The 23,596-nt window shown below is 48.3% G+C and overlaps 1 protein-coding gene and 1 pseudogene across 3 annotated transcripts in view; one reads left to right on the top strand and one right to left on the bottom strand.

Annotated features, from left to right (window-relative positions):
- Window positions 1-17,707, bottom strand: part of FBXO34 (F-box protein 34) — an 81,701-nt gene extending 63,994 nt beyond the window's left edge. The window contains exons 1-2 of one of the 3 annotated variants that reach the window (XM_058666475.1): window positions 17,544-17,698; window positions 16,783-16,866 (exon numbers count right to left, since the gene is read on the bottom strand). In XM_058666475.1, coding sequence (XP_058522458.1) covers window positions 16,783-16,866; window positions 17,544-17,683 — 224 coding nt within the window. In that variant the 5' untranslated portion in view covers window positions 17,684-17,698. Of the gene's footprint in view, window positions 1-16,772; window positions 16,909-17,543 lie in introns of those variants that run through there. The other 2 variants (XM_058666476.1, XM_058666479.1) reach the window with 2 other exon arrangements.
- Window positions 17,708-20,981: 3,274 nt separating this feature from the next.
- LOC101533409 (large ribosomal subunit protein eL24-like) lies at window positions 20,982-22,973 on the top strand (annotated as a pseudogene).
- Window positions 22,974-23,596: the final 623 nt, after the last annotated feature.

The following is a 23,596-nucleotide window of genomic DNA, read 5'->3' as shown; positions in this document are numbered from 1 at the left end:
TTGGTTTCTCTTTCAGAAAGATAATTACAAATATATAACAATTCTACTTTGCCAAGCATGCTGATTTTATATCCTACAAGTTTACTGAGTTGGATTATCGATTCTAGCAGTTTTGGTAGAGTGCACAAAATACATTTCCACAAACAGGTACATTTTAATTCCTTTCTAATTTTGTTACTCTTTATTTCTTTCACTTTCTTAATACTCTTGCTTATATTTCCAGTACTATGTCTCTACCTTTCAAATAAAAAACTTTTATAAAAGTCACTAGGCCACCATGCCAGACCCTCTGTCTCTCCTTCTAACTCTGTTTCAAATAAATCTTTAAAAAAATTAAGTTACAATTAATGGAATAAATAACTTCTTTAACTTTTCTGGAAAAAATAACTTACTCTAAAGAATAAATAAAATTCATTTAGACTTTGATAATTTTATTAATATTATTTGCCAAAAAAGGAGAAAATAATAAAGGGTGGTAAGAAAATAAGAGTAAGGGTCCAGCACTGTGGCCTCGCGGCTCAAGTCCTCACGTTGAAAGCGCTGGGATCCCATACGGGTGCCAGTTTGTGTCCCAGCGGCCCCACTTCCCATCCAGCTCCCTGCTTGTGGCCTGGGAAAACAGAAGAGGACGGCCCAATGCATTGGGACCTGCACCCGCATGGGAGACCCGGAAGAGGCTCCAAGCTCTTGGCTTCACATTGGCTCAGCTCTGGCTATTGCGGCCACCCAGGGAATGAACCATCAAACAGATTTTCCTCTTTGTCTCTCCTCCTCTCTGTATATCTGCCTTTCCAATAAAAATAAATTAACAAAAAAAAAAGTACCACATTAATAAAACTAAAACCTGGGCCTGGCGGCGTGACCTAGCAGCTAAAGTCCTCACCTTGAACGTGCCAGGATCCCACACGGGTGCCGGTTCTGATCCCAGCAGCTCCACTTCCCATCCAGCTCCCTGCTTGTGGCCTGGGAAAGCAGTCGAGGGCGGCCTAAAGCTTTGGGACCCTGCACCCACGTGGGAGACCTGGAAGAGGTTCCAGGTTCCTGGCTTCAGATCGGCGCAGCACCAGCCGTTGCGGCTCACTTGGGGAGTGAATCACCGGACGGAAGATCTTCCTCTCTGTCTCTCCTCCTCTCTGTATATCTGACTTTGTAATAAAAATAAATCAATCTTAAAAAATATATATAAAAACATAAAACTAAAACCTTACATAAGTATTGTCATTAAGCAACTATAAAATTCGTAAAGCAGAAATTAGCAATGTTAGTATAATGTTTAGCATTTAAAACACACTGTACTTTTTTTCAGTAAATAAGAGGCCTTGAAATTCCACAAGTGCCAGCCCAATTAGGAATTCAGAGATGGGCTGTTAGCATAGAACATCACTGATCGCCACACACCAGCCCACACCAAAGCTATGAATGGAGGCCTCTTTGGCAGTGTTGGGTACCATTACCTGACTGGGTAGTAGAGCGGTAGAGTGGTCACATTTGGCAGGGTCAAGACACTATCCAGCACGTGAGAGAACTTGGTCTGCGGGTAGACTCTGTGGGGTTGTGTGGGCCCAACCCTGTAGAAATACAAGTCCCCCAGGTTATCTCGCAAGCTGGGGTTGCAATGGACTAAGCTAGGTGTCACCATGCCACCTGCCATCACTCACAGGTAAAGGAACCCACAACAGTCAGGGCAGGTCAAGGCAGCAGCACCTGAATGTGCATCCTAAAACAGGATTTGGAGTGAGCCGGGCTGCCACTGGAAAGGGAAAGAATGGGCAAGGCCGAACAAACCTTAACTCACAAGAAATAACAGAAATCAGGTTGCAGCACAAGTCATGCCAAGTAGGTCCTTGCACCTACTTATCTGCATAAGATGCGGATGCTAAACCACAGCATCTAAAGGGCCAGCACAAGTGAGGGGCTCTGCCAAGATGAGTCAGAGCAACCACTGGCCTGCACATGATCTAAGGCTGGGAACAGGCCCAGTTGGGGAACTAAGGGGACACCCTAGCTGGGCTGAGTTTCCCACCAAGGAGCACATGGGCTGGAATTGGGGCTGCGTTCTGATCAGGACATGGTTGTAATCTCACTTGGCACAAGTGTGGACTGGGACTGGACACACCAAGCCGGGCCAGACTCCAACACCATCTGGTGCTCTGGAGGACCAGGGGAGATGTGTGACAGACTAGGCTAGGTTTCAGCCCTTACTGAACCATGTGTGAGTTGTATGGGGGTATGGAAGAGCCATGGCTGGGTTGAAACATCCAACAGTACGAACCAGATTGGGTTGAAGGCCAGTCAGGAAAAGCCACTGTTCCTGCTAGGACAGGAGGTAAACTGAGTAGGGCTGGCTCATGGACCCACTGGTATGAGCGAAATCTGGCACTGGGAGAGTTTCTGATGGAGGAGCCTGGACAACTTCTCTGGCAGGACACAGTCCCTGCAGGTAAGCGCAAGAAGCACAATAGGAAATAGCCCAGAACAGGCAATGAAAATTATCCCACTGGCATACACATGGTATGGGTTGAACCAGGCTGAACCTGTTCACATCACCCGCTGGCAAATCCAAGCACCAGAACAGAGTATGGGTAGAGCCAGGTTCAGTTGCGACACATACCAGTATACATTAAGGAATGCCAAGGTGAGATGAGCCATACCAGATGTGGTTGCAGCGCCCAAACAGCACATGTGATAATCAGGGGGAGGAGGCAAAGCCGACAGGGGAATGTGGGCTCCCCTGCTGGACAACTGCTTCCATTAGAAAGCGTGAGTCGGGATGGATGCAGATCAGGCTAGGCTGGGCTATAACACCTGTGGGCCTCATGTGAGCTAGATAAGGGAAGGGCCACGGTGGGCTGACTGTTCCGACTGGTGCAAACAAAAATTAAGAGTGGGTGAGGGTTGGATGGGCTTAGCCGCAGCATTACCTGGCAGAGGCTGGAACTTGGAGCTAATTCTGTCAAGTCAAATGCCAGAAACACCTGGAGAGTGCATAATCTGGGAGTGGGTGTGGCTTAGAAGGGAAATAGTGGGGACCTCCTTCGGGGTTACTACTCTCAGTGGACAGCACGAAAACCAGGACAGGGGCAGGGATGGCTGGACAGAAAGGCACCTGCCAGTAGGTGTATGGGCTGGATAGTAGATTGGTTGGGTTGAACTAGGCTTCAATGCCCATTGACATGTACAAGAGCTAAATGGGATGTGGGACAGACTGGACAAGCCTGCACTACATACTGGCAAGCACGGCAACCAGGGTAGGAGGCAGAGCTGGTGGGGGTTATGGGGAGTCACGCCAACTAGGCTGCAACTCCAACTGGTTTGTGTGAGGACTGAGTACGAAGTGGTAGGATCAGGCTGGACTACAACACCCGTTGGTTCACGAGGAAGACAGGGCTGGAAACAGAACAAACCCAGCAACCCCAATGACCAGCATGTGCATAAGCTGACTGGTGTGACGGACGGTGTGGAGTCTGTACTAGCAAACTCACGCAAGAATCAGGTCTGGGATCATCTCAGATGAAGTTTCTTCGGAGATCCTCCGAAACTACTGCTCTTAAAACCCCAACCATGAAGAGACTGTCAGCCAGTGGACTCTGAATAGGTTTCATTGCGATTAGAACAGCGAGATTGGCAGCAATCCAGAACTGATAAACTATCAAAACTGTTTGAGCAGGACCCTCGGAGCGCGCCTCCCGTTGGGCATCTAGGGTGGGTGGGAGGTTGGGTGGGGCTTTTCCCTTTGATTCTCCCCTAACCCCAGATACAGGGAAAAATTATATTAGTGTGGAAACAATGGTATTACCCACTTACACCCTGTAGCCCTTGACCCTTTGTACCTAATCAACTTCAACTAAGATTATTAAAAACTAATTAAAAAAAAAAGAAATTCCACAAGTGAAAATGCTGATTTTTTTATGAAGTTAATTATATAAATGCCAAATAAAAACAGAGAAACTATCAAATGAAATGTAATGACTAGTTATAGTTAAATCATAAAGCTCTAAGAGACTTATTTTCAGGTAAACTTTGTTGAGACCTCTTGTAGAACTACCAACAATCAAAAATGCAATGGTGGCGGAGGAGGAGGTGTGGAGGTGGTAAAGGCAGTGGTAGTGGAGGTAGTGGGGGAGGAGGTAGAGGAGGAGGAGGTGGAGGAGGAGGAGGTGGAGGAGGAGGTGGTGGAGGAGGAGGAGGTGGTGGAGGAGGTGGAGGAGGAGGAGGTGGTGGAGGAGGAGGTGGTGGAGGAGGAGGAGGTGGAGGAGGAGGAGGTGGTGGAGGAGGTGGAGGAGGAGGAGGTGGTGGAGGAGGAGGTGGTGGAGGAGGAGGTGGAGGAGGAGGACGTGGAGGTGGAGGAGGAGGAGGAGGAGGAGGTGGAGGAGGTGGAGGAGGAGGAGGTGGTGGAGGAGGTGGTGGAGGAGGTGGAGGAGGAGGAGGTGGTGGAGGAGGAGGTGGTGGAGGAGGAGGAGGTGGTGGAGGAGGAGGTGGTGGAGGAGGAGGTGGAGGAGGAGGACGTGGAGGTGGAGGAGGAGGAGGAGGAGGAGGTGGAGGAGGTGGAGGTGGAGGAGGTGGAGGTGGAGGAGGAGGAGGTGGAGGAGGAGGAGGTGGTGGAGGTGGAGGAGGAGGAGGTGGTGGAGGTGGAGGAGGAGGAGGTGGTGGAGGTGGAGGAGGAGGAGGTGGTGGAGGTGGAGGAGGAGGTGGTAGAGGAGGAGGAGGAGTAGGAGGAGGTGGAGGAGGTGGTGGAGGAGGTGGAGGAGGAGGTGGTGGAGGAGGTGGAGGAGGTGGAGGAGGTGGAGGAGGTGGAGGAGGTGGAGGAGGAGGTGGAGGAGGAGGAGGTGGAGGAGGTGGAGGAGGAGGTGGTGGAGGAGGTGGAGGAGGAGGTGGTGGAGGAGGTGGTGGAGGAGGTGGAGGAGGAGGTGGAGGAGGAGGTGGAGAAGGAGGTGGAGGAGGAGGTGGTAGAGGAGGAGGAGGAGGTGGTGGAGGAGGAGGAGGTGGAGGAGGAGGTGGAGGAGGAGGTGGTGGAGTCGGTGGTGGAGGAGGTGGAGAAGGAGGTGGAGAAGGAGGTGGAGGAGGAGGAGGTGGAGGAGGTGGAGGAGGTGGAGGTGGAGGAGGAGGTGGAGGAGGAGGACGTGGAGGAGGAGGAGGTGGAGGAGAAGGAGGTGAAGGAGGAGGAGGAGGTGAAGGAGGAGGAGATGAAGGAGGAGGAGGTGAAGGAGGAGGAGGAGGTGAAGGAGGAGGAGGACGTGGAGTAGGAGGAGGTGGAGGTGGAGGAGGTGGCGGAGGTGGTGAGGAGTAGGTAGTGGCAGCAGTGATGGTAGTGCTGGTGGTGGCAGAGGTGGTTGAGGTAGAGGTGGTGACGTGGAGTTCCTCAGCGAGGAAAGCCGCCAGGCTGAACTAGAGAGACCTGCTCCCTAGGTCTGGTGACTGGGGTTTGTAGAAAGTACTAAAACCCTCCAGGGAATCAGCATGGTGACTGAACCTGAAATAAAATCTCCTGTCCTACTTTAAAAACAAGTTTGCCTTCCTGGTTCCTGGACAACTGAGCAAATGTGTCTTCTGAGACTTCCTTATCAAACTCAATTTCATCTTCAGCACCCCAGCTAATCCATAACTCTTTTGCAGTTCCAACAGTGATTTCACAGCTTCAAATACAACTGACTTATCAGCACATTTTTAAATCTTCAAAAAGTAACACTTTAATATGGAAAACCTCCTACAACAGATCTGCTAAAAGGTGAAAACAATTTCAAAAAAATTTAAAGCTATAAATTTAAACAGCCCACTGTCCTTATTAAAGATAAGGAAAAGATAAGTTTCCAATTATGAGCCTACAATTTAGGGACATAGGATATGAAGTTTAAAACCTACTAGAGGGTGGAGCAGGCATTTGGCAAAATAGTTGCAAAACACTGGAGTGGGCCCAACACTGTAGCCTAGTGGTTAAAGTTCTTGCTTTGCAAGTGCTGGAATCCCATATGGGTGCTGGTTTGTGTCCTGGCTGCTTTACTTCCCCCTTCCAGCTCCCTGCTTGTGACCTGGGAAAACAATCAAGGACAGCCCAAAGCCTTGGGACCTTGCACCCATACTGCAGATATGGAAGAAGTTCCTGGCTCCTGGGTGCAGATCAGCTCAGCTCCGGCCACTGCAGCCACTTGGGGAGCAAACCAGTGGACAGTTCAAAAAGAAGCAGTTGCTTTCACTAATTTTTATTTAAAAACAAACAAAAAAAGAACAATATGTATGACATTTGGGCAGAAAAAAAATTACAAAGCCTTCCCTTTGTCACACTAAGGAAACAGGGAAGAGCGTTCAGTTTTTCAAACTGAGTGTAATGTGCTTCAATCAAGTTCTTACATGGACTTCCTGTTTATAAGTTGGACAGGCAAACACATTTCCCAGCTGGTTCAAAGATAAAACGTTTTGAGCAAGTACACATACCTATCTTTTTTTTTTTTTTTTTTTTTTATTGTTAATTATTTTGCATTATGTGACAGTTTCATAGGCTCTGGGTATCCCCCCCCTCCCTCCCCCTCCCCTCCCCCCGGTGGATTCCTCCACCTTGATGCAGTATTACAGTTCAAATTCAATCAAGATTCTTTCATTGCAAACATATACCAAGCATAGAGTCCAGCTACTTATTGTCCAGATTGGTTGAACAGTTTCTTGGGGAGACCTTTTCTGGTCTGAAGTTTGAGCTGGCAGAATATCATCACAGTCAATTAAGAGTCCCAATATAACATCAACAGCAATTTGCAATGTTATGGAGTTGACATGGTTTTGAGTAACCAGTACATACCTATCTTTTAAGACACAAGGGGCAGAAACAAATGACATGAAATGACACTTCTATCCAAGAAAGTCACACTTTCGCCAAACACAGCGGCAGCAGCCCCCTTAGCAGGTATGTCCACAGCAACACTCCTGGCACTGTTTCTAGAAGCTCAGTTTAAGCTGTCCACCCATTCCCCTGAAAGAACCTCTCTCTGAACAAATCTCATTTCCTAGGATTTAGAGATACTTACTTTCTTTTCTTTTCCTTTTTTTTTTTTTAAAGCAGAAAACCCAGACTGCTCACATTCAGTTGCTCATTCCCCTGTGACCTGTGACTCCTAACGGGAATCCATGGCAAGAGGCAGGAGCTTGGAACTCAATCCCGGCCTCCCAAGTGGAGGCAAAGGTCCATCTGGGCCATCTGCTGCTGCTTTCCCAGGCACATCAGCAGGAAGATGGACAAGAAGTGGAACTAGATGGACCTGACATGACACAAATACGAAAACACCAGTCACAGCTGTACCAAAACGCTGCCCGCCCCCCCCCCCCCGCCACAACTTGAAGTCACACAAAAAACATCTTCTCTGGGTCCTGAAAGGTCTTAGTCTGTTCAGGCTGTTACATAATGAAGTGTTCACACTAGGAAATTTATAAACACAGATGTTCACGGTGACAAAGGTTTGGCCAGGCCCTGTTTGCCAGGAACAGCACCCTACACCTTTGTGCTGCACCTTCCCACACACAAAGGGACAAAGGGTGCCTTCCAGCCTTTTATAAGGGCACTAATCCCATTCACAAGGGCCCTGCCTCTTGATGAAATCCCCTCCTAAAAGGCCCTACCCACCCATAACTTTATCACATTGGAGATCATGTCCCAACAAGATTTGGGGGGGAATATTAGCATTCAGACCATGGTATTCTGCTTCTAGCCCCCCAAATTCATACTCTTCTCACATGCAAAATTTATTCAATCTATAATTCCAATAGCCCCAAATGTCTTTTTTTAAAAAAAAAATCCATTTTTTTTAAGATTTATTTATTTTTATTGGAAAGGCAGATATACAGAAAGGAGGAAAGACAGAGGGGAAAATCCTCCATCTGATGATTCACTGCCCAAGTGAGCGCAACAGCCAGTGCTGCCCCCATCTGAACCCAGGAGCCAGGAACTTCCTCCAGGTCTCCCACGCAGGTACAGGGTCCCAAGGCTTTGGGCCGTCCTCGACTGCTTTCCCAGGCCACAAGCAGGGAGCTGGATGGGAAGTGGAGCTGCCGGGATTAGAGCCGGCGCCCATATGGGATCCTGGTGCTTTCAAGGCGATGACTCTAGCCACTAGGCCACAGCGCTGGGCCCCAAAAACATCTATTTGGAAGTCAGAGTTAACAGAAAGAAGAAAGGAGAAAGAGATCTTCTACCCACTGTTTCATGTTCCAAATGGCCCCCAACAGCCAGGGCTGGGCCAAGCCAAAGCCAGGAGTTTCTCCCAGGTCTCCCGCAGGGCACAAGGGCCATCCGCTGCTGCATTTCCTGGATATTAGCAGGGAGGCAGATCAGAAATGGAGCAGCCAAGACTCAAACCTGCATCCATATGGAACATCAGTGTTGCAGGTGGGGGCTTTATCCACTATGCAAAAGCACCAGCCCCACCCTCAAATGTCTTGACTAATTCCAGGACGGATTCCAGAGTCTCAACTAAATCAGATATATGAGAAACAAAGATGTGACTCATCCTGAGGCAAAGTCCCCTCCAGCTATGAGCCCATGAAACCAAACAAGTTTCGTGCTGCCCAGATAAAATGTCACAGGACAGATACTTCCATCAAGAAAGGGAGAAGCAATAAAACAGAAAGAGATACAGATCCCAGCCAAAACCCAAACCCAACACAGCAAACATTCAATCTATTTATTTCAAAGGCCGAACAATAGAAAAAGAGAGGGAGACAGGGAGTTCCATCTGCTGGTTCATGACCCAAACGGCTGCAACAGCCAGGACTGGAACCAAGAACCAGGTCAGGAGGCAGGAGCTCTAGCCTGGTAGCATATGGGTGGCAGGGGTCAATGCACTTGGGCCACTATTCACTGCCTTCCCAGTCATAGCAACTGGAAGCTGGATGGGACGCAGGACAGCCAGGATTCAAACTGTCACTCCAATACGGGATGATGATATCGCACACAGGTGCTGAACTCACTACACTACATGGCAGCCCCAAATGTCAAGTGATACGACTCCAGCCTCATCATCAGGCAGGCCTGTCTTGCAGACATGCAGGCTGAGGTCGGGCCTCCAGGGCTCCCGGCAGCCCATATCCATGGCTCTGCTAAGTACAGCTCTCAGAGGAGGAGTCGGCTGCCTGTGACGCTGAGGCCAGAGCTGTGCACTAGTGGCCCCCAGTTCTGAGGTGCTATGAACAGCGTTAACAGAGGGATATTTCTGCTCTGGCTACCTGTGGGACAGTTCTCTGCCTGGGCCCCAAGGCTCCTAGAGGAACCTTGTGACATCTGGTGGAGACATCAACAGCCCCCCACGGCTTGTAGGCTCTGTGCCCTGGTGGAGATGGCTCAGCTCTTAAAACGGTCACCCATGGAACCAAGTTCCAATATAGGAAGTAGGGGTGGCACTGACATTCAGAATAACAGCAAAAAACAAGGCCCACAGCAAGGAAGCGTTCTCTGAAGTTATGTAACATTTCTCGAGTCCTCTTCAGACACTCAGCCAAAACCCAAACGAAATTATAAGCTTAAATTATAGCAAGGGCTATGTCTGTTTCCTATATTCTAGACACCTAGAATAATGTGACACAGATGAACATAGGTCCTTTAAACAGTTTCCTGTAGAAACTAGTGGAAAGTAGCACTAAACTTTAAATACTAACCAAATTCACCTGGAAGGTACATGAACTTTTTGAGTTGATAGTAACATGTATCTTCATTACGGATATGGGTTACACTGATACATAAACTTGTCCAAATTAAGGGAATGGAATTCACATATTTTATTACAAGTGAATTTTACTTTAAAAAGTAAACAATTACTGAGAGTGCTTAAGGTCCAGGAGTAAATATCATGACTCTGAAGTATAACAAAAAATATATGATGAATGCCTTGAGGGTGAAGTGAAAAATAGCAAAGAAAAAAATTACAGAATCTAGACCCTAGCATTGTGGAACAGTATGTTAAACTGCCATCTGCAATATCAGCTTCTAGTTCAAGTCCCAGCTCCCCCACTTCCAATCCAGGTACCTGTTAATTTACCTGGGGAAGCAGTGAAAGGTAGCCCAATTCTTTGGGCCTTTGCCACCCACATGTGAAACTCAGATGCAACACCAGGCTCCCAGCCTCAGCCTGGCCCAGTTATCTGGAGAATGGACCAGCAGCCAGAAGATCTATCTCTATCTGCCTGCCCTCTGCCCGCTTTGTCACTCTGCCTTTTTTAAAAGTCACACAATCCAGAAGTGTATACTATGGCACATAATACACAAATCTTTCAACTCTTCCATGAAAACTAGAAATTTCCCACATATTCTCCCTTATTGTGGGATTTAAAATTAAAAACAAGAAAAAGAAACAGCCATATCTATCAGTTTTGTTACAAACACAATATTTGGTCAAACTTTGTTTAAATATTTGTTGAACAAATTGACAAAAATTATATACTACTAGAGTATGAATGATATTGAGACTATTTAAAATTTACTTTAGGGTCCGGCGCTGTAGTCTAGCACTGAAGTCCTCACCTTCCACACACTGGGATCCCATATGGGCACCAGTTTGTGTCCTTGTGGGCCCGTTCCCCATTCAGCTCCCTGCTTGTGGCCTGGGAAAGCAGTCAAGAACACCCCAAAGCCTTGGGACCCTGCGCCTGTGTGGGAGACCCGGAAAAGACTCTAGGCTACAGGCTTCAGATGAGCTCAGCTCCAGCCGTTGCGGCCACTTGGGAGTGAATCAACTGATGGAAGATCTTCTCTGTCTCTGCTTCTCTCTGTATATCTTTCCAATAAAAAATAAATCTTTAAAAAAATTAAAAATACTACTTCACCCCACAAAAAAATAAAAAGATAAAAGTTTTTACGCTAAAATGTTAGGGACTGAAGATTGGAAATAAAGGTGTGAACGCTCCTGCATTTGCCGAGTTTCTCCGTAAGAAGTGACTGTAGAGGGCCCGGCGGCATGGCCTAGCAGCTAAAGTCCTCACCTTGAACGCCCCGGGATCCCATATGGGTGCCGGTTCTAATCCCGGCAGCTCCACTTCCCATCCAGCTCCCTGCTTGTGGCCTGGGAAAGCAGTCGAGGACGGCCTAAAGCTTTGGGACCCTGCACCCGCGTGGGAGACCTGGAAGAGGTTCCAGGTTCCCGGCATCGGATTGGCGTGCACCGGCCTGTTGCGGCTCACTTGGGGAGTGAATCATCGGACAGAAGATCTTCCTCTCTGTCTCTCCTCCTCTCTGTATATCTGACTTTGTAAAAAAAAAAAAAAAAAAAAGTGACTGTAGAGACGGACGGGGCAGACGCTTTCCTGGCAAAGAGCTGTGTATAACCCACAAGTCGACCCTCGGATTCCCCTGGACACCCAGCCATTTGGGCTAATCATCTCCGGCAAAGCGAGCAAGCCTCCAAGAGCAGAGGCTGTGGGGATCTCATTCAGCACCTTATCTCTATTGCTCAGAAGAAGTGCTGGCAAGAGTAATTGCTTGGTTTGTCACAGGCATATTGAAGGTCCCACCATTCAATCACATGGCTGAGATGTAGATACTAGAAGACAAAGAGTTCCTGTCAAATGTGAGGATGCCATGGACACAGTTTCTGCCCTCCTGTATTATGACATGAAGATGTGAATGTGAAATTTCCAGTGCGCTGAGTTCCAAAATCCATGCTGCTGTGTCTTGGTGCACTCCCTAGTCCCGCTGGAATAAGACATCAACGCAGATGTGTGTTTAGCCCTGACAAGATCAACTGCATTCCAGACAAGGTTGATTGGTTCATTACTTGAGGGAATCTATCGTGACAATTTTTGTGTGTATGTGTGTGTGTATGAATGTATTCCTGACTTTCTCAAGTGTTCATTTGGTTTTCATCAGTTTTTTTGTAACATACAGTATCTGTCCTATGGAAAATAAACAGCGAAGGGCCAAAAAAAAAAAAAAAGAAGAAGTGACTGTAAGGAGACATGCACACACCTGCGGCGACAGCACAGCACAGAAGTCTGAGCTGACCCTCTTCTCCCTGTCTCTACTCAGACTGGCTCCACACTCTTGTCCTGGCGCCAGGTGCTCCTCATGCTCAAAGCTAAGTGCTAGCTCAACAAACTCTGCTCATTCCAGGACAATTCAAACCCACAGCCACTCGGCCCTTTGTCTGTCTGCAGCTAGGTACTAGGTAAACTATTCCCTGTGATTTATTCTTGAGTCTCTCACACCTCCTTAAACTGACCCTCAGATGGCACTTATGGCCAATCAGGCATTACATAAATAGTTGATCCTCTTGGCCCAACCCAAGCCTCTCAAACTCAAAGCCCTCCATGGCGAAGGAACACTAAAACCAAGGTCAAGAGTCCTAGAAGTACAGCTATTTCGTCAGTGTGGCACAGTCCCTGGCTAGGTGCACCCAGCGCAGGGGAGCTCAAAACTGACTGGAGTAATGAAACCCATGCCTGGTACTAACAGTCAGCACATACAGGGGCTTAGTTTCACATTTACATCTAAATTGTGTAAGAAACTTACATGCTTGTTTCAGAAGCTAAATGTCTACAAGGGAAGACTAGAGCCTCTGCCCTAGAAGGCTAACTAAAGGAGGAAACTGGGAAGGAAAGGCTGACAATGTGACCAGCACCAAGAAATACCTACATGTTGACTATAACGCTCTCCTGGAAAACACAGTATGTGCCTGCACTTCAATGTACCGCAAACATGAACTAAAGGGAAAACAAATTAGGCAAGTATAAGAAAGGACAAGAATTCAATTTCCAAATGACCCAAATGGATTTGGAGTTCATGTGTTTTCTGTTGTTGATGCCAAAGCACGGCAGATGACACGCTTGCTGAATTTGCCTCTGTCTCCCATGACCTAACAAGGAAGGCATTCATTGGACCCCAGTCGCTTCCCCCTGTGTCTGCCTCTGCACAGCTGCAAGTTCTGCAAGGTAACACCAAATGATGTCTCTACAGATAACGCTCCCCCCAGCAAACATTAAAGCAAGGTTAAAATTACCAAGAATATCAGCGCTGCACAAGTTAAATTAGCTGACCATTAATTAAGTTTAGGAAATAATAAAGCAAAAATGTTCATGAAATTTAAATTCTAAGTATATTATGTTAATAATGACCCAGTAAACATACTTTAAAGGATGATTTAGTTTCTTCAAATGTCGTAAATAACAAAATGTCTTAAAACAATCAGTCAAATCTCAAATAAACTTCCATAAAACCATTTACAAGAAGTAAAAGCTGCTTCTTAGACCCAAAACTGCAAAGCGTGGGTGAAACACACTCTGTCAAAAGTAGAAACAGACTGCAGGAATGTTTCGTAAGAATTATGGCTTCTTAAATATCTACACAACGTGACACATAGCTGCTTTTCTTAATACCTGTCATTGCTCCCAGTCACATCAGAACACACTAATTCTCCACCTATTAACTCATTTTCTACCTTCGGCTGCTAAGCCAAACAACAAAGACAGATACACTTCCAAAGCGTGCTTATTTAATGTCACCTGTAGGTCTGTCACCAGCCTACATTAAGGCTGACCTTCATAACTTCCCATTCACATCCATTGTTATCCACACAAAGCCAGGCAGCTTGCCCCAGAAGGGCTGCTGCTTGGGAAAGACACGCTCATGTCTCTTTGTACCTCCTTCAATTTATTTATTTATTTATTGGAAAAATGTGGGATTTTTTTTTTTTAAGATTTATTTATTTTTGGGCCCGGCGGCGTGGCCTAGCGGCTAAAGTCCTCGCCTTGAACGCCCCAGGATCCCAGATGGGAGCCGGTTCTAATCCCGGCAGCTTCATTTCCCATCCAGCTCCCTGCTTGTGGCCTGGGAAAGCAGTCAAGGACGGCCCAATGCATTGGGACCCTGCACCCATGTGGGAGACCCGGAAGAGGTTCCAGGTTCCCGGCTTCAGATCGGCGCGTACCGGCCCGTTGTGGCTCACTTGGGGAGTGAATCATCAGATGGAAGATCTTCCTCTGTCTCTCCTCCTCTGTGTATATCTGGCTGTAATAAAATGAATAAATCTTTAAAAAAAAAAAGATTTATTTATTTTATTGGAAAGTCCAACATACAGAGAGGAGGAGAAACAGAGAAAGATATTCCAACCACTGATTCACTCCCCAAGTGGCCGCAACAGCCGGAGCCATTCCGATCCGGAGCCAATCCGATCCGAAGCCAGGAGGCAGGAGCTTCTTCAGGGTCTCCCACACAGGTGCAGGGTCCCAAGGCTTTGGGCCATCCTCAACTGCCTTCCCAGGCTCCAAGCAGGGAGCTGGATTGAAGCAGAGCCACCGGGATTAGAACAGGCGCTAGGCCACTAGGCCTCCACGCCCAGGCCCAATTCCTTCAATTTCATTACACACTCTCTTGCCAACATGCTTTGGTCGTGAATAACAGAAGATTTAAAGCCTCCCACAGGGGCAGCTGCTGGGTGTGCTGACACTACACCACATAGCAGAGCTCCCGGGTCTGAGTCCTGGCTCTGCCTTGGATCCAGATTCCTGCCAGCATGCACACAGAGGCAGCTGGGGACAGCCTGCAGATGGGATCCGCACAATCTTCCTGGGCAGTCAGACCGGGGGTCTGACTTAGCCTGGCTGCTGTGTACTCTGCTCCCACACTGTCAACACAAACCCACCTGCAGGACCAGCAGTCCGATTTTCACTCAGCTATCTGTCAGTCTTTGACCAGTCATGGGGTCATATTTTAACCTCAGCACCTTCACACAATATTGTCATCACACAAGTCATGACTTCTGCTACAGATTTATTTTAGTTCTTTGAAAGCCACAGTAACAGAGAGATCAAGGTGTTCATTCACATATTCACTCTCAAGTGCCCACAATATCCAAGTCCAGGCCAGACTGCAGCCAGGAGCCAGGGAGTCTGCTGGGTCTCCCACAGCGTGTGAAGAACTCTAGTGCTTTCAGCCACTCCCCGCGGCTTCCCAGCTGCACGAGCAGGGAGCTGGGCGAGCAGCAGAGCAGCAGGGATTCAAAGCCACACTCCAATATGGAGGAGCTGGGCGAGCAGCAGAGCAGCAGGGATTCAAAGCCACACTCCAATATGGACCGAGATGTGCAGCGGGCAGCTGAACCCGCTGTGCCAATGGCTACATCACAATCTTTAATCCCTTCAAATGGGCTGAAAACAAACAGCACTTAGCAGTACAAACAATGCTACTGAATCCTAACACTGTGGTGAGAAAATAGAAAATTTACAGGAAAGCTTTATCTTGTGAACCTACAGTCAACTCCAATAAACAAGGTAAATTTCAGCTTTCACTTCCTGCATTAATGGGAATGGGCACTGTCTAACTTTCACCTACAATTTGCTGCAAAATCAACAGACACACCTTATCAATCATCTTTCAAGATCAAACAGAGAGCAGGAAGTATTGACCAAAAAATTTTAAAACTACACACACACACACACACACACACACAGAGAAAACACATACAATTCAAGGTCAGCCAGGAAGGAATGAGGACTCTAGCCCAAGTTTCCTGCCAAAGACACCAATTGTAGTCACGCTTCCATTTTAAACCAGCTACCTTTTAAAAACATGTATTTAAGAGGCAGAGAGACAGAGCAGCCATCCATGGATTCACTCCTCTAACCTGCAACAGTTGGAGCTGGGACCGACCAAGCCAAAACACCAAACGGAGCCTCAACCCAGGCTCCCCAACAGCTGCAGAACCTGGTTAGGTGTCTTCAGTACTGCCTCGCAAGTTGCCCATCAACAGGAAGCTGCAGCCAGAGGCAGAGCCCAGGATCCACCAGGCACCCCACGGCGCACCAGGCTGGCCATCCTAATCAGCTACCTTGGAGCCAGATTCTATTTACGTGACTGTACAGGAAGGAGGAAATGATGAACACACTGATACGCGGGGACATCGGAGGAGGGTCAGTGTGCAAGGTGACCAGCTCAGCTTCCAGTTTCACCTCTTGAAGCGACAGAAGAAAAATAATACAGCTAGATCCCTTTTAAAGCAAATTCTTCAATTTCATATTCAAAAGAAGCACAGACAAAATTTCAGTGACCTGCTCAGACAAGCAGTCTTGGAAGCATGTTATTACCCAAAGCCACAGCTCAACCTCTGTTAAAAAGCAAGGTGGAAAAGGTGGGTGCTGAGCTGGGCTCCAAAAATCCCTCAATTACCCACAGCAGTGAGGCTGGGGCAGGAAGCACTTGGGCAGATTTAAATCCTCACACAATTATTACTTAAGAAGGTTGCATTAATTTGCACAACACTTCCATAACACAAAATATTCTTCTAAAATTCACTATCAAACACACAAAGCCGTCAGGTAAAGTGCTGGAAGCACGGTCAAGGTCCCAGACCCCCTGGGAGTGGAGGGCGCCAAGCCCCCGAGACCCCTTCCACTCCCTACCTCAGCTTCCTGCTAGCAGCACCTGGCAGGCCCTGCATCCCTGCCACCCCCACGGCTCCGGGCTACGGCTTGGCGTGGCCCAGTCCTGCCTGTTACCAGCATCTGGAGACAAACCAGGGGATGGAAGGTTCCTGCCTGCCTGTCTTTCAAATAAAATGGAAATAACTTTTTTTTACTTTAAAAACAAAGTAATTTTTTTTAAAAAGTCCCTCTTTCTGGTCATTCTTTAACAAGAATAATAAGCCGATCGGCATTACACAGCAAAAAGAAGGCAAACTGAATTATCAACACTCCAATTGTTTTTTTTTTTTCTTAGCAAATGTGATCACAGACCATCAAACGTGAGGCACTGAGCCTACCCACCCCAATCACTCTCCCCTCCCCCCCAAAAAAACCCAGAAACCTCGTACCGTGATTTACATTTTCCTGAATCCAATGCCCGAACCTTGCTGACAACGCTTGTTGGAAATGAAGTTCAAGAACTTGACATCCATCATGTTCAAACTGTGAAACGCCGACATCAAACAAGTTTCGTTTCAAACCCGCTGCGATTCCAGGATGGACACAAAATGCCCCTTCCTTCTGCACCCCGGAGGATCCTTCAGCCGCTTCGGCGCGCCAAGGTCCCTGCCCGTGGCCCGCTGTGGCGTCACGGCCCACCCCCCCCCGGCAGCTCGTGACGTCACAGTCCCGCGGACTCGCCGCGTTATGACCTCATCGCCCACAAGGCCCAGCCGCGGTCGCCCTGCGCCGCCGTCCCGCCCTGTCCCCGAGGAAGGTGAGGGAAGGGCAAGCGCCAGCTCACCTGGGCTGGCCCAGGGACGGCCAAGGAGCGGCGCGGCGCGGCCCCACCCGGAGCCCGGCTTCCCCGCGGGACGCCGCGCCGGTGCCCGCGCACGGCCTATCCGCGATCTCCTCGGGGCCAAGCCCGGCCCCAGTCCGCGCTCCCGGCCGACGAGGTGGCCCGCGGGCGGGCAGGGGAGGGCCGCCCGGGAGGAGGTGCGGGCCGGTCGGCTCCGGGCCCTGGGACGCGCCGCGGCCAGCCGGGGGCCAGCCCGAGACCAGCCCGGGACCCGCGGGCCGCGCCCCCGCCCCCACCGCCCCCGGAGCGGCCACGGTGGCCACCGCAGGCCCCCGACCGCGCTGCCCTTCGCGCCACGCCCGGCCCGGCCCCGACCCACCTGTGCTCCTGCCCCGGCCGGGGCCGCAGCAGCCCGAGGCGGCGGCGGCGGGAGGCCTGGCTCGCTCCCCTCCGCTGAGGCGGACAGAGCGCCCAGCGCGGCGCGGCGCGGCGGAGCCCAACGCTCGCCCCGAAATCCATTTGTTTGGCTGGAACGCCGTGACGTCACGCGCCGGCCCAATCGACGGTTGGCCGGGGGCGGAGCCGGCGCGGCACGTCCCCCCCTGCCGGGCACTGGGAGTAGCACGCGGGGAAGGGGAAAGGAGAACCCGACCGCCAGGTGGTGAGGCAGCTGGCGGGGAGCGGTCCGCCGAGCAAGCCGGGGAGCTGGGGTTCGGCCTCACACAGGCGACAGGTTTATGGATGCTCGTGGGTGGGCCGGAAGCCATAAATGGAATTAGCCACTGCTGGGCCTGCCAGCGGATTCGGTCCCCTCCCAGCTCAGAGGACGAGCTGGGAGGACTCCCTGAGTCACCCCTTTCCAGACAGATGCTGGCGGGAAGTCCAGTGGGACGGCAGGTTGAGTCCCAGAGTCTGAGGCTGTTCGCATCTGTGGAACAGTGTAAGCTTTTCGGACCTTATAGTCACAGCAGAGGGCCAAAGGGGTTATTTTATCATTGACCTTTAGAATCACCATTTTTCATTATAAAAGTAAGTTCAACCACTTTGGACAATACGTACCTCTTTTTGAACGTGTGATGGGATACCATACCGAACATCTTTGCAGCCCAAACCATCCTTTTTTTTTCTTAATATGTGATCAATATGGTCCTAAGAACCTAAGACCTATTAAACTCAAAGTTATAAAACTTCAATGTGTCCTGACAGATTCATCTTAAATAATATTCTCTTGAAAACCTCATGATTCCGGGAATAAAAAGAAATTGGTTCCTCTAATTTTTTTCCCTCTTCCCTTAAGACCCTTGTTCTAGTTGACCTGATTGATCCTCTGTGCCCACTCTGTGTGTGGATTTAAATACCCCCTGCTGGACTCTAAGCCCTGCACAACAAGGGTCTGGTCCTTCCCTCCTGCTTAAATACAAGGAATCTTTGTAACCGGGCTCCTGACCTGCACCTTTCTCATGGCGACAAGTGAGGACAAAGTCTGCTTGCAAATGGCACTGATTGATGTCTGCTAATATCTGGCATTGATTGCATTCCCGATTATGATCCAGAGATTATAAGTGGCTTCTTTTAATGAGGAAAAGACCTCTGTCAGTGAGTAATATTGTTAGGAAGGATATAAAAACTATGTAGTATTTTCATAATCATTTCTTACAAACTTTTTAGAAGACCCTTTCTATGTATGGATTTCAAATTTTTGTCTTTTAATGCTGTGTTCCACGCTTTTTTTTTTGAAGTCCTCTTGTAGGATGCACAGTGGTGACCCTGAGAACCTGGCATTCACAATTATTGAACAACTAAAGAGAAACCAAGGAGCATGGCCCCAAACCTTCAGCGGACAGAAGCTGTCTCAGACCTGAGATGTCAGTTATGAGGGACATGGAGCTGAGTGTTAAAATCCACAGAATGCCAGCAAAGCAGAGTACTTGTCCTTCTTTTGCAATCGTGTGTCCCTATGAACATCTGATAAAAATCAACCAGTCAGGATTCACTCTCCTCAAAAGTAAAAGACACAGACTTATACAGAGACATTGTTTTGAAAATAATTTTAACTTCTTAGAAAGTTGCATTGGTCCACTTGCGTTTTGGTGATCTGCATGTCATAAAGGATAGTAGAGGACTCACATGGTGGTGGTGATAGCCTCCTGCAGGGAATGCCACCCCGAGCCTCAGGCAGGCTCTGGAGCCTCCTCTGCCCTTAGCAGACCCAGTGCTGGCAGGCAGGCAGGCAGGCAGGACCCTTCAGGTGGCAGCAGGTGGCTTGAGGAACACAGCCATTCCTGGCCATGTGTCTCACTTCTCGCCCAGGAGGAGGGGATTCCCTCCCTGCCATGGAGCTCTAAGTGAGGCTTAGATGAAAATCTTCACATTCTTTCCAGCCAAATGCTTGGGCAGATTCCGCTCCACTCCCAACCTCCCCTAACATTTGAGTTTTTAACTGGATGTCTAAGGTGTCTGGAGCAGTATGCTTCCAGCATCATCTTAGGTATTGACTAAAGGTCTCTTCAGAGCTAGAGGGTACCAGAATTTCTACTTAGGAGAGACGGTGGAGGGAAGGGGAGATAAACCCAAGAATTCAAAATACATTTATTGAACAAGCACAGATTTCAGTTTTTTGAGGTGCAGAGAGACACAGCTCCTAACTGCCGACTCACTTCCCAAACACCCTACAGGGCAGACAGGGACTGGTCAACCCAAGCTGAAGCTGTGAGCCAGGAACTCAATGCTCATCTCCCACCATCACTTGCTATCTCCTGGGGGCTTTGTTAGCAGGACACTGGCACACGGAGCCGGAGGTTGGTATGGAACACCAGTACTCCAATATGGAATGCAGACATCTTAACCGGCATCATGACTTCCGGATTAAAATGCCCCTTCTGCAATTACACTTTTTATTTGGGAAGGCAATTACATCCTTGTAATGTCAGGATTTCCCCAGCCAAAATTATGATCTTTTTCCTCATGACACTGTTTTTTATTTATTACACTTGTCTGTGGAGTGACAGCTTTGAGAAAATGGGGACTGAATTTAATCCATTGCCATAAACCAATGGCAAGCACAGCATCTGATACTAGAAGGTGGCAGATTTTTCTGCAAGGTCAACGGTAATCTATTTTAAGATTCACATAAGACCTACAGCTATGAGAAATAGGAGAAGTCTTTGAAAGGGAGACAAAAAAGAGGGTTTTTTTCTCTTGGAAGAGCCTTCTTAGTGAGGTTTTTCCTCACGAGACGTTCTCTCCAGAGTCAGTGGATAAAGACAAAAAGAGATAGTCCAGATGAGATCAAAGACCCTGCAGTCTGCAGCCACTCACATGAGAACATCATGTTCAAAGCCAGAGGCCGAGACGTCCTAAAAGACAAGGGGGTCTTTTGGAGATTAGAAGCCAAAATAAGGCTGCCTTCCTTAAAAAATAACCAGGGACAGGTGTTTGGTGTCACCATTGAGATGCCACCTGGGGAACTGGCACAGGGACATATCAGGCTAAGCCTCTCCCTTAGGGATATTGGCTCAAGTCTAGGCTGCTCCAGTTCAGATCCAGCTCTCTGCTTATGTCCTAGGAAAGCAGAGAGGATGGCCCAAGTTCTTGGGCCCCTGCATCTACATGAGAGATCTGGAAGAAGTTTCAGATCGCCCAGCTCTGGACATTGCAGCCATTTGGGGAGTGAACCAACAGAAGGAAGATCTCTTACTCTCCATCTCTTCTCTCTTTGCAACTCTGCCTTTCACATAAAAATAAACCTTATTTTTTAAAAAAGTTTTGTACATTAGGGCCCGGCACAGTGGCCTAGCGGCTAAAGTCCTCGCCTTAAATGCGCCAGGATCTCATAGGGGAACTGGTGAGATCTCATAATCCCGGTGGCCCCACTCCCCATCCAGCTCCCTGCTTGTGGCCTGGGAAAGCAGTCGAGGACAGCCCAAAGCTTTGGGACCCTGCACCCGTGTGGGAGACCTGGAAGAGCTCTTGGCTTCGGATTGGCACAGCACCAGCCATTGTGGTCACATGGGGAGTGAATCATCAGACGGAAGATCTTCCTGTCTCGCCTACTCTCTGTATATCTGACTTTGCAATAAAAATAAATCTTTAAAAAATGCATTGGGAAGGGTCCGGCAGCCTGGCCTAGTGGCTAAAGTCCTCGCCTTAAAAGCCCCAGGATCCCATATGGGCGCCGGTTCTAATCCCAGCAGCTCCACTTCCCATCCAGCTCCCTGCTTGTGGCCTGGGAGGGCAGTTGAGGACAGCCCAATGCATTGGGACACTGCATCCATGTGGGAGACCCGGAAGAGGTTCCAGGTTCCCGGCTTCGGATCGGCGCGCACCGGCCCGTTGTGGCTCACTTGGGGAGTGAATCATCGGACGGAGGATTTTCCTCTCTGTCTCTCCTCCTCTCTGTATATCTGGTTGTAATAAAATGAATAAATCTTTAAAAAAAAATGCATTGGGAAGTCTGCTGATATGTTTGGAAAAGCCTTTTTGAGTCTTTAAAAAGAGACATCTAGCAGCTGGGATTGTGGCACAGACAATGAAGCCACTGCCTAAGATGACAGCATCCCATAGAAGCATGCCAGTTCAAGTTCTGACTGCTCAGCTTTCAATCCAGATTCCTGCTAATACACCAGGGAAGGCATTAGAAATTGGCTCAAGTATTTGGGCCCTGCTACCCATGAGGGAGATCAGAATGGAGTTCCTAGCTCCTAGCTTCATATCAGTTCAGCTCCAGCTATTGCAGCCACTTGGGAAGTGAACCAGTAGATGAGGGATCTTTCTCTCTGTGTGTCTCCTTCTCTCCATAAATTTGCCCTTCAATAAAAATAAATAAATCTTTTAAAAAGAGGGAAAGAGAGAGAGAGATCCTCAATGAACTTCTGATCTAACCAAACTTGAACAGCTCTTCTAACATGAGATAATAAATCCCATTACTGTTTAGATCATGTATAGGGCTTCGAAAATTTTTTTGCAGCCAGAAACATGCCAACTGATACACATTTCATCTTCTTATTTTGTTTGATATGCTGAGTATAAAAATAAAATGTGGTGTGGAAATCACTAACTTACTCCTTTGGGAGCAAGTTCTACAGTTTTCTAATCATAAATTATTTTTGCTTTACTATGATTCCAGAATAATCTTAGACTAATGATACTAGAAGTTGATCAAATCACTCAGAAAAATTGTCTATTAATGCATAAGATTATATTCTCTGGGTGAGCAGAGATGCTCATGTGACATTTTTTCAAATTGTTAAAGAGTTTTCCCTTCGCCATCTTTCCTCTTCCAGGGGAGCCGCCTGAAGGTTGAACTCTGAAATTTCAGTGGGTACAAGATCTACCCCGGACACGGGCGGCGCTACGCCAGGACCGACGGGAAGGTTTTCCAGTTTCTTAATGCAAAATGCGAGCCTGCGTTTCTTTCCCAGAGGAATCTGCGGCAGATCAACTGGACTGTCCTCTACCGCAGGAAACACAAAAAGGGGCAGTCGGAAGAAATTCAAAAGAAAAGAACTCGTCACGCAGTCAAATTCCAGAGAGCCATCACTGATGCATCTCTTGCTGATACCATGGCCAAGAGAAGCCTGAAGTTAGCAAGGCTCAACGAGAACAAGCTATCAGGGCTGCCAAGGAAACCAAAAAGGCTAAGCAGGCATCTAAAAAGACAGCAGTGGCTGCTGCCAAGGCTCCTACAAAGGCAGCACCTAAGCAAAAGATTGTAAAGCCGGTGAAGGTTTCAGCTCCCCGAGTTGGTGGAAAATGCTAAATTGGCACATCGGCTTTTTAAATAAACATTGGAGTATATATAAAAAACAAATTGTTAAGAAAACAGCATTTTATTCCAGTTGTAGGCAACTGCCTAGGTTGCCTTGTACCAGGCAAGTGTTCCACTGCTGAGAAGCCAATAGCTGATGGGCATTCTATAATTGGTTAATGCCAAATTTGGGTTAACCACACCAGTGTGCCAATGGTTCTGGGGACAAGTTGGAGTGGGGACCACCCTGGCCACAGCGAAAACCACAGGATGTGTGGTCCAGCCTTGGTGTGCATGTATGAACACTGGTTCTCCTCAGTTGCTGATGCTTGTGCAATGGAAAGCATGCCCAGATGCACACAGGGGTCATGATGGCCTGCTCAGCTAGATAAACAGAGGACATTGTGTACCTCATCAGAGGATGGAAAGCAGAACAAACTGAACCACTCTCCTGGCCAAGCTTTGCAACATGTTCCTGGGTCTGTGGATGCACTAATGTGGATTTGGTCAGCCAAGAGACCTTGGAAGGATTTTCTCCATCCTAGTGCAACAAGGCCAAAAACCACTCACAACTATCAAAACCAGTTAAGTTACACCCTCAGAATACTGTCCTCCACATCAAGGTCTCTAAGTTGTCATCGAATGAGTGTCTCCCATCCTCAGGTGCTAATGTAGTCTACACAAGG

Source organism: Ochotona princeps, chromosome 6, assembly GCF_030435755.1.
Source record: "Ochotona princeps isolate mOchPri1 chromosome 6, mOchPri1.hap1, whole genome shotgun sequence".
NCBI classification, from domain to species: domain Eukaryota; kingdom Metazoa; phylum Chordata; class Mammalia; order Lagomorpha; family Ochotonidae; genus Ochotona; species Ochotona princeps.
This window is presented reverse-complemented; position numbering and strand designations above follow the sequence as displayed.